At 39.9% G+C, this 12,093-nt stretch overlaps 1 protein-coding gene across 1 annotated transcript in view; it reads right to left on the reverse strand.

Annotated features, from left to right (window-relative positions):
- AR (androgen receptor) overlaps positions 1-12,093 on the reverse strand; it is a 673,169-nt gene that overhangs the window by 371,838 nt on the left and 289,238 nt on the right. The window contains exon 2 of the mRNA XM_056538313.1: positions 7,971-8,122. Within this exon, the coding sequence (XP_056394288.1) occupies positions 7,971-8,122 (152 nt within the window). The remainder of the gene's footprint in view (positions 1-7,970; positions 8,123-12,093) is intronic.

Genomic DNA, 12,093 nt, shown 5'->3' on the forward strand with positions numbered 1-12,093 from the left:
TGTTCAAATGAAATATATGTTGTCCTGTGCTGCCTGGGCCCTTCACTTTTCTTCAAGTCCTGAGCAGCGCCTCCCAAACCATTTTTTCCCCATTTGTATCCTCCTATTTTGGCCCCTGCTTTTGGAGTTTGATACCGGTTGGAGTGCAGCAGCCATTATCCGTTTCTAACTACTCCACCACTAGAGTTGCACACTTAGGTGTAGCAGCCCACAAGGTCTGTATATCACTTTGGTGTGATGAAGGGTGCACACCATTGGATATACCTCATCAGAGAGTGCCCCATGTGTTTTTTTGCTTTCTCCCTATATATTCTGTGTAACATGTACAGCATAAAACCAGAAACAAAAAGGTTATAGAGCAGAGTGCAGTGATTGGCTGACTGCCAGGCTTGCTTCTGAGACCAGTGAGTCAGAGCAGAGTGAGCGAGAAAGATGTGTCATACACAGTGAAGGCAAGAGACGGACACACCCCCCTCCACAAAAGATGACTGAAAAGACAGTGAGAAGCTTTCATATGCTATTTTTTTTTAGTGAAATATGGGTATGAGAGACATAAAAATTATATGTACATGATCGGGATTAAGTACTGAGTGACATATAACAGTTTTTTTGTGTGGGATCTGACAGGTACACTTTAAATGGGCACTATCATTAAAAATGTTTTTGCTATTGCACTCCTATGGTAGAAAAATTTACTTTTCTATGTTTTATTTGTGTTTAAAAAAAGCTGCCACTAGGTTTCTCCCTACTTGTCCAGAGCACATTTCCCCCATCTCATGCTAAAACTTTGGACTCCTGCTGGCCTGACAGAAGTCCAAAATCAGGAAATGCAGTCTGGAGTGCTGAGGGGGGTGTTTGCAGCCTTAGCCAATCATAGCTCATCTCACACACTGAACTACTCTGGGCTGTGTGTAGCTCAGAGCAGTTCAGTGTTCACTCAGTTCAGCTGAGTGAGGAAGGAAGTTATCCCCTGTATGGCTTCAGATGATGTCACACCTGCTGGGGAACGCCCCTTCCCAGTCTGTGAATCTGACTGAGACTTACCAGAAAATACAGAGCAATATTAAGGTAGAAAACTAAAAAATATAAAAAATAAAGGCAGGGGGTGGTTTATCATGATGGGGGCAGTGAACTGGGAGGATTGTAAAATTTAACAAGATCATGAGAGGTACTCTTTAAGACTTATCACTAAATGCTGCTTAACACAGCTTGGGTAAAATTCCCACCCACGTAATACTGCACAAAAAATTTAACAAAACACAATCAGAAAATAGAAACAAATTTCAAAAAAAGAAAAAATCCAAATGATGATGATGAAAGGTTTATTTTAATGTGTTTTGGAGTTCACATTTTAATTGGCCAAGCTCATATAGATGCACATATCAAAATAATACATTTTTATTGATATAAACTATATTTTTACTATTGTTTGAGATTTTGAATTCTCAAAATAAACACGTGAAAGCACAATGAGAACAGCTAGACAGCTAGATTTGAAATCATGACCATATTGCTTCAGGACAGCAGCACTAACTAGGGGACGCTTTAAAGCAGTGATGTGAAATTCTTAGATCTTTGGGCACTCATTAGTGAGGCACTTTGTTATATACAGTACTACTGGAGTAAATGTAAACATCATAAAACATAAGAGAAAAAGCACCTCCACCAATGAATTTATTTTACAATGAACTGTAAACTGATAATAAATCAAACAAGTGCATGCATACATTCTGACTTTTCAGTGTGCTTACAACAGAAATGCTTGGATAAAATGATTGGCTGCTCTGAACAAATTGGTGGTAGAGCCAAAGCTCTTCATGATTTAAAGGGGTACTCCGCCCCTAGGCATCTTATCCCCTATCCAAAGGATAGGGGATGAAATGTCAGATCGCCGGGGTCCCGCTGCTGGGGACCCCCTGGATCTACCATGAAGCACCCACCCATAGACTTGCATTGAGGGGCGGGGTGTGATGTCACACGGGGGTGGAGTCGTGACGTCACGATCTTCCGTCCCGGTGGTCGAGATGGACTCAACCTGAGGACCTCCAGCGGTTCCGGAAGCCGCTACAGGTGGATACTGCATGGTAGATCCAGGGGGTCCCCAGCAGCTGGACCCCGGTGATCTGACATCTTATCCCCAATCCTTTGGATAGGGAATAAGATGTTTAGGGGCGGAGCACCCCTTTAAGGAATAGAAGGAAACTCAAAAATAAGTGTGATCAATGAATATTACATAAATGTCACTCATACTTCTTATTCAAAGGTATGTCTCATAAATTAAGAATGTGCCAACCATTTTTATGTTACATGAAGATGGGGTTTATACATTGGACATGTCTGCAAATAACAGACATTACCAACATTTTGTGAATGCAAAACGTGTATGTTCCACAAAATGTGCTTAAGTCAATTAATGGAGCATACTTGTGGGCATTTAAACAGGAAGACAAGCTCTTCTCGCTAAAGAGATTGCACAGGGAAGGAGGGCATTTATTATGAAGATCCAAGTTGCACTCAGGGCTTGGGAACACGTGCACCAAACCACTCAATTTGCATAATAAGAAAACTGGGAATAACAATAGAAAGAAGCCACACATCAGCAAATGGTAAGCACCCATTCCCTTTAAGCTGCGCACCACATAGTATCACTACTTATCTCTGTCAGTTGTACCATATACAGTAGTGCAGAGCACACTGCTGTATAATGTAGAGGAGACCAGACTCCTGTTACTTTACTGATAGGAGTCCCTGCTCTCTACATAGCTGTGCTGTGCCGTTGGCTATACAGCCACAGCTCAGGCAGTGCAGGAGAAATAAAATCCACCCCGCAATTCCTGCTCACAAAGACTAATTTTTATTAAACAAATATGCCATCATAATATACCTTATATAGCAGTCTTTTCCCTCAACTCTATTAAAATGTCAAAAGGAGACAGTTGAGTTAAGCACATTTACAGTATGATTCGCCAAGCCTAAATTTTATGTTATCATTTCCTTAGAAAAGTCTGGAATGAAACAGTCCAGAGACTCATTCCAGACATTTCTAGAAAATTGGAACACTTGGGAAGCAGACCGACTTTTACAAGACCAAATGGTTCATTAGAATCTGTACAAGCAAAATGGTGTAGCCTTTACTGAGGTAATGAAGTACATTAGAGTTTGTCCATTGCGACACATTGTTCTACACAAACTTGGGGGAATAAATGACACTGTGTCAGCAGTTGAATGTTTGATGCAAATGCACATAAAATACACCATAAAAGTGACACTTTATTAAAGTTGTGCATCCTTTTCATTTAGATGAAGCCACATATAGGCAGAGCTAGGGTTGCCATCTGGCCGATATTTCACCGACACAGCCGGTATTTTGACCAGCCTGCTGGTATAAAAATTCCGGCATTGCAATGGCCGGTATTTTGGCAATGGCCTGGCTAATTCAGAACAGGCAGCCAGTGCCGCAGCCACTTTAAATCAGTGAGCGTCAACTGTTACTGGGACCAACTGGTCACTGACAGAACGAGGAAGTTTGTCTTCACCATTGTCCTTTACTTCCCTGTGAGACAGATTGCTCCCTGTCTCCATCCGTACCAACCTAAGAAGTGATGCTTCCTGCTCCATCAGTAGCACGGACCAGCTATCTGATGGAGCTATGTGTTCAGAATATGTGTTTGGACTGTGGCTGTCACTTGGTTCCCATCATTTATTTGCCGTTCAGCAGTGCCCTCTGCGGGTGTCTATAGCTATAGACCGCTGTCCCATAGGATTCTTCATGAGGTTAGAAGAAAGCTAAGGATATGGACGAGAATAAAAGCAGAAACGTGATGAGCACTGCCAGGTTGACGCCTGTGGATGCCCCTGAGGCCAGGTGAAAACTGCTTGTATGTGTTTGATGTATCGTCATGCTGGGACTTGTAGATTAACTGTTCCCTGTGCATAACACTGTACCTATGCTATAATGGAGATCACACCTTTTCAAATGGCAAGGGGAGGGATGGGGGTACGGGACTGCGGAGTGGTTGTCGGAATTGAGATAGCAAAGGTAATAACCCCCACCCCTTTTCCTATTTTGAAAATAAAATAATATAAACAAAAATAGACAAACATATTTGGTATCACAGCATGCAGAAATGTCCGAACTATTAAAATAAAATGTTAATTAAACGTCAAAGTCAATGGCGTAAACATAAAAAATACCGAAGTCCAGAATTGCTGATTTTTGGTCACTTCAAATACCAGAAAAAAATATAAAAAGTGATCAAAAAGTCCATCAAAACAAAAATGGTACCTTTAGTAACTACAGATCACGGCACGAAGAATGACCCTCATACATCCCCGTATTGCTTGATTAACCTCTTAAGGACCAAGACAATTAAGCCTGTATGCCCCTTAAAACCAAGCCTGTTTTTTCAAATGTCTGACTTCATTAGAGAATAACTCTGGTAACATTTTGCCAATCACGATAATTCTGACATTGTTTTTTGCCACAAGTTGTACTTCATGTATATAGTTAAAGTAAGCCAATATCATTTGTAGTTTTCTTTTCAAAATGCATAAAATCATGAAATTTTAACACTAATAACTTGCATTTATACTTAAAGGGGTGCTCCACTGGCCAGCCTTCCAGCTGCGTTCGGAACTAATGTTCCGAACACTGTGCACGTGCTGCGGGGGTTGGCCACACCCCCTCGTGCCGTCAGGACACGTCCCCTCAATGCAAGTCTATGAAAGGAGGCGTGGTGGCTGTTATGCCCCCTTCCATAGACTTGTATTGGGGATAGTGGTCTGAAGTCACGAGGGGGCATGGCCGACCCCGATGCCTGCCACAGCATTCGGAACTAAATGTTCCGTACTCCAGTGGAGTACCCCTTTAAGTGAGCAAATAATTTATGAAACTTATACTTTCAGATGTCTACTTTATTTTGACAGCATTTTTTTTATTAACATTTTAAATGAATTAGAAGCCTAACAATTTTACTTGAAATTTTAAAAATTTTGTAAACTTTAAAAGAACATATTTTTTTATGTGATATGCAAGATTTACAGAAACTTAGTGGTGGTAGAACATAGGAACAAATTACCCCATTTTAAAAACCATCAAGGTATTCACTAGGGGGTATAGTGAGCATTTTAATACCATAGTTTTTTGGCACGAATTATTACAAGTCAATATAAAAAATTTTAAACTTGCTTTTTTCACAAATGCATCATTTTTGGAACATATTTTTTGTACATCGCTTCTGATATTGAAAGAAATGCACCCTATATTTTATTGAGCTGCTTGTCCAGTGTTTAGAAATACCCCCGCTTAGGCCATATTTGGTTTCTTGGCCGCATGGCAGGACCCAGAAGAGAGCAGTGCCATTTGACTTTCAGGGCATCATTTTAGGCCGAATGGATTATAGGCCGCACTTCATGCCTGCAAAGTATTTGAGCTGCCAGAACCATATAGAACCCCCACAAGTGACCTCATTTTGGAAACTACACCCCCCAGTACTCAGCAAGACTAAAATATAGTACTTTGAGTCCTTTTTGTGTTGCTAGAATGGTTACAATTTTTTTTTTTTTTTTTTTTACAAATGCATCATTTTTGGGACATATTTTTGCACATTGTGCCTAAAAAGGAGGAAATGCACCCCATAATTTATTACCGTGTTCGTTCTGTGTTCGGCAATACCACCACTTTGGCTATATTTGGTTGCTTTGCTACATGGTCGGACCAAGAATGGGAGGAATCCCATTTGGATTTCAGGACATCATTATACAAATTATAGGTCCCATGCCATACCTGGAAATGATTGAAGCTGGCAGAACCATACTGCACCCCCACAAGTGACCCCCTTTTAAAAAATACACCCCCTAAAGTATTCAGTATTCAGTTAGTAGTTCATTCTTTTAGGCCTTTTTGTGTTAATGGTATTAGCATAAGTCAGTGTAAAATATTGAAATTAGCTTTTTTTCCCCATATGCATCATTTGTGGGATACATTTTTTAAACATATCCTCTGAAATGAATGAAATGCATCCCAAATTTTATTATGCTACTTGTCCCATGTTAATAAGTAGCCTGGATTAGGCCATATTTGGTTGCATGGCCACATGGTGGGACCCAAAAGGAGTGGAGCACCATTTGGCTTTCAAGATATCATTATAGAAATGATAGGCCGCACTTCACCTTGCACAGCATTCTAGCTGTCAGAACAATAAGGCACTCCCAGAAGTGACCCCCTTTTCGAAACTACACCCTCTAAAGTATTCACCTATAGCAAAAGTGAGTACTTTGAGCCCTTATTGTGTGGCTGGAATTATTTATAAGTCAGGGGAAAAAATTTGAAATGAGCTTTTTTTTCACAAATGCTTTATTTGTGGAACGTCATTTTGGTACATTGCTTCTGAAATGGGGAAATGCACCCCATATTTTATCACGCTGTTTGTCCCGGCCTGGGCAGTACCCCCATTTAGACCATATTTGGTTGCCTGACCGTCTGGTAGGACCAAGAAGGAGAGGAGTGCCCTTGGGCATTCAGGGCATCATTCTATGAATGATATACTCCACTCCATGCCTGCAATGGCTCGGAGTTGGCAGAACGATACCGCACCTCACAAGTGACCCCATGTGGACCACAAGTTTTTTGTCTCAGAAAGAAATATGTATTAGCTAGATCAGGGACTGCTCTGATTGGTACTTGTTTGGCTAGCAGCTGTCTGTGAAAGTTGAAGTTCCTGATGGATATATCCATCATGATGTGGGAATAAGCACCAGCTCATGGCAAATATATCCCCTGACCGTTAAAAAAAAAAAGGGGGAAAGTACTGATTTGTTTATTTTGTTGGGGGGGAGGGGTCGTAGTCCCTATTCATACTGCATTTCTGCAGTATGTTAGAGGTGTCCGTTTGAGTCATGTCAAAAAAGGCATGCCAATGTATACTGTAGCAGTCTTATTCGGAAATGAATGGGGCTGCTACAATATACGTCGGCATCAGTTTTTTGACATTATGCTGATGGATACCTCTAACATACTGCAGAAACGCAGTATAAATGGGGCCTTTGTAAAAAAAATATTTAATATGGGCAGGGTCACATAGCGTGCATCCGCAGCATATTTCACACCGCGGATGCCCCACTGGAAGTCACAAGAGTGAGCTCATTGCTGTGGCTGGTTAGCTCATTGTGTCTGTTCTTGACTGCCGGTGGGAAATCCGCCGCTATGAGTGGACACACCAGCTACCCAGCCGTAGCAGAGAGCTCACTATTGTGACTGCCGGCAGGGCATCCGCAACATGTAATACACTGCTGTTGCGCTCCATGTGACCCTACACAATATGTATTTTCATTTTTTATTATTTTAATTTAAAATACATAATGTGTATTTGGAATGTGTATTCCAAAGCATTGGAGGAAATTATGGGATTTGTAGTCAGAAAAAGAAAACTCAAGCAGGAAATACTAGTTCACAAAACGCTATCCACAGTGTTAATGTAATCTCACAGCCATTTAGCCCCAAGACAAACGCAGATCCTTCCTAAGCATGTCCATTACTGTCTGCCAGGTACGTACTAAAATTGCCTTATGGTGGATAACTCCTTTAACCGTTTATGCTTCTTGCCTTGAAGGAACTTTCCTGTAAACTGCTTCTTAAAGTAATGTATAATGAGCGAATATGTGCTTAGTTATTCTTATAGGACTGTGGGGGAGATTTATCAAAACCTGTGCAGAGGAAAAGTTGACCAGTTGCTCATAGCAACCAATCATATCGCTTCTTTCATTTTTCACAATGTTAAAAATGAAAGAAGCAATCTGTTGGTTGCTATGGGCAACTGCACCACTTTTCCTATAGTCATGTTTTGATAAGTATCCCCCTATGTGTTATATACACTATATGATGCCTTAATTTAGAAGGAGATAGGAATTACAGTAAAATACAATTTGATATCTACAGTATGTTGTGAATGTGCACACAAATCTTTTTCTACCTTCAGCTGCTCTCTTGAAGAAGACTTTGCAGCTGCCACATGTGAGGGCTCCATAGTGGCATCCAGATGCTTCATCTCCACATATCAAGCAGGTCTTCTGTGGCGGGAAGTAATAGTCAATGGGCAGCAGGTGATCTCTGCTTCCTTCCAGCCTACAGAGTACACATAAAGACAAATTATTCTAGGCAAACAAACCACCTGTTATAATATAAAAAGTTCCACAAAGCCAGAGGATTGTTCAAATGAACAATCCATTTTTCTTACAAGAGAAAATAAATAAATGAACTGTAAGGCTAGGTTTCCACTTTTTTTTTTTTTTTTATATATATAAAAAAAACGCTAGGAAAAATGGCAAAAAAAACTGCCACAGTTTTTCCTACGTTTGGCAGTTTTTCTGGCGTTTTATCTGGCATTTTTGCCTTTGAGTGAAAATTAAATTTTTTGCCCCTTTGGCGTTTTTTTTTTCTAAATTTGTTGGGTACAAAAAAAAAAAAAAGGATGCAGTTGGGATGGAAAAAGATGTATTTAACAAAAAATTTTTTTTATAACAAAATTTTTATTAATTTTAAAACAGGAACCAATTTATGTGGACGGTCAGGGACCTAAAAATGTAGCCAACAATAATAAAAATGTAGAAAGGGGCCATTTAAATGTAAAAATAATATATATTTTATAATAAATGTTCTTAACATTTTTCTTAGTAATGTATTTTAATAATGTGTTTAATAAAGTGTGTGTTTTTTTTACTTTTTCCTTAATTTTTTACATTTTTTAGGTAGTACTACTACTCCCAACATGGAACACATTGTTCCATGAAGGGAGAAGTTAGTTCCTGTACTAACAGACAGAAACCCCCCCCCCCCCCCCCCCCCCCCGGATGTCACTCCTGACCTTCGATGCGATTGTCCTATCTATTGCAGAGATGCGGAGCGGCTCTATAAAGCGCTGCTCTAAACTCCGGGCCGGCCAGTGATGTGAATAGAATTCATATTTTCCGTCCAGAGTGGTGATTGGCCAGATGGTGGCAGCTAGAGAGGAGCGAAGTTACAGTACTTTGATTCTGCACAAACCTTTTCCAGCCCAACGGAGCACCTGAAAGCTGAACTAATTTAAGCTGGCTAAGGTCAGCAATCGCGGAGCCGAAAGGTTTGTGCAGAATCGAAGTACTGTAACTTCGCTCATCTCTAGTGGCAGCCAATTCCCGCTTTCAGGGGGAAATATGAATGAGTGAGTGGCAGGCCAGAGTACAGAGCAGAGATGGGGAACGCAGGAAAAAGCTGCTCCGCATTTCAGGGATCAAGGATGAAGGACGATCGCAGCGGGTGTCAGGAGTGACACCCGCTGTGATCTGTCCTTAACTGCAGGTACTACTGTTCGCAACATGGAGCACACTCAAGTGTCACTTCTGACACCTGTTGCGATCTGTCTATTAATGCAGGTACCACAGCTCCCAGGATGGAGCAGAGTGTGCTCCATGTTGGGAGTAGTAGTACCTGCAGTTAAGGAAAGATCACAGTGGGTGTCACTTCTGACACCCGCTGTGATCCTCCTGTATAATGTATAGATGCGACCGGCCGCTCTTCTATGGTCCCCTGCACTGACATATATATATATATATATATATATATATACCTATTCATATTTTCCACATAGAGTTGTGATTGGCTGGAACCACCCGGCCAATCACAGCTCTCTGCTGGAAATATGAATAGGTGTATATATACGGCAGTGCAGGGGACCATAGAAGAGTGGCCGCCCGCCCGCCCGCAAATATATATTATACATAAGTATTGCGATGGGTGTCAGAAGTGACACCCGGGCGATCTGTCAATTAGTACATGTACTACTACTCCCATCATGGAACAGTGTTTAAAAAATTAAGAAAAAAAAGGAGAAAAAAATTTTAAACACACACACACACTTTATTCAACACATTATTAAAATACTTTATTAATAACAAGAATAACAAAATTAATGATAACAAATATATTATTTTAACATTTAAATGGCCCCTTTCTAAATTTTTATTATTGTCGGCTACATTTTTAGTTCCCTGCCTGCCCACATAAATTGATCCTTGTTTAAAAATGTATAAAAATGTTGTTATAAAAAAGATACATTTCGTTAAATACAATTTTTTCCATCACTACTGTATATTTTTTATTATTATTTTTTTAATGGTACCCTACCAAATTTTATTAAGAAAAGGTATATCCATCACTTTTTTGGATTGCTAAAGTCCAAAAAAGGATAAAATCCGCCTGAAAAAATGGCAAAGTTAAAACCCACATGGCATTTTTCTAGGCATTTTTTCACTCCCATAGACTTTCCTTTAAAAAAAAGTCTCAACAAGAGGGCATTTTTTTAAACTGCCAAGGAGCCAAAAATAGCTGAAAAACGCCAAAAGGATAAAAAATAAATAAATACCAAACTGAAAAATGGCAAGTGGATATGGCATTTTGCAGTTCCCTATTGACTTGCAGCTAACATCTGGCCGCAGCATTTTTTCACCCAAAAAATGCCATGCGGCAGAATGGCCGTTTTTATTGGTGTTTTTGCAAAAAAAAAAAAAACAACCCAAGTGGAAACCTAGACTCAGAGTGGTTGTGCTACTGTGGCTTTACTGCAGACTGACAGATTTTTAAGAATTGTTGTTAGAAATGAATTTTTCTAAAAAGCAAAAAAAAAAAAAAAAAATAAAAACCTTTCAAAATAAAAATTTGTTATACTGTTAATCAAAAAAATTAAAAATAAAATATTAAATTAGCTTTTTTTCCTTTTACATGAATTGTATACAAGATACGTTTGTATACGTTTTGCCTGCGGTCGGGAAACCGCATACGGCCGAAAAAGCAGCCGACCGGAGGCTGCGGTTCACTCCGGTTGGCTCATAGACCTACATTAACTACGGTTCCCGAATACGGCTGAGTGCGGGCGCCGCAATTAAGCCCCGCCCACCCCTCCTCCCAGCCGTATACGGAACCGTAGTTCAAATTGTAGTGTGAACCCAGCCTTAGCTTAGTAAAGACCAAGGGGGAGATTTATCAAGACCTGTCCAGAGGAAAAGTTGCTGAGTTGCCCATAGCAACCAATAAGATTGCTTCTTTCATTTTTCAGCAGCCTTTTCAAAAATTAAAGAAGCAATCTGATTGATTGCTATGGGCAACTCAGATTTTTTTTCCTCTGGACAGGTTTTAATAAATCTCCCCCCCCCCCCCCAAATGTTAAAGGTAAACCTCTTTAGCCATCCTTCAGAATATTTTCTGCCATCATCTGATCCTATTAGAACAAACCAGAGAAACCTATCCCATATAAAACAAATAATAAATAAAGAATAACACTGAATGGAAGAATGTATCTTTTGTATTAAATACATAATGGAGATAGTGTGCTTAGAAACGTCAAGAAAAATACAGTGCTCAAAAGTTACTCTGCAGTCTCAGGGATTGGGAATAGGGAATCAAAAAATGAGAGTGAATGATAGAATAACCTTTTTTTTATAATCACTACTAGGCTACGCAAGTTAAATAAAAAGAACTATCAGAAGAATGTAACCCATACAATAGCCAAACTAAAATATGCTATAGAATCAGAATATTGAAGAGCTATATGGTTTAGGACATAGAATGCTGCTCAAAGTACAACTTTCATGATGATAACCGCTCTAAAGATGCCCCTGCACCAAGTTACTTCTGGTTCCCTGCTTCAGGTCCCCCTCTATAAGCCAGATTGAGAAGCCATGCATAGAATTTTGGTCAGTATCTTGTCCTCATTTTGGTTAGTGTTTTAATCGAAAACCATCATTGGGTAGCAAAACAAAAACAAAAGGTGCAAATATTTAAATTATAGGTTTTGTCTTTGTTACTTCTATCTCTACTTTTGGTCTTTATTTTGTTTAGAATTGTTAGCCAAAAGCAGAGGTAGAAGTAACAAAGAGAAAACCTACCGTGAACTTTGCTTAACAGTTGAGCCATGTTCACCCAGGGGAATGTCCGCATGGGAAATCTCTTTGCAGGCTGTTCCCCTGACAGCAGACACGGGAATTTGAATTTCCGTGCCTGATGTTTCCAGCGCAGAAATTCTGCTATGCAGACAGTGCAGCAGAATCCCATTGAAATCAATG

The sequence above is a fragment of the Hyla sarda genome, chromosome 9, assembly GCF_029499605.1.
Source record: "Hyla sarda isolate aHylSar1 chromosome 9, aHylSar1.hap1, whole genome shotgun sequence".
In the NCBI taxonomy this organism is placed as follows: domain Eukaryota; kingdom Metazoa; phylum Chordata; class Amphibia; order Anura; family Hylidae; genus Hyla; species Hyla sarda.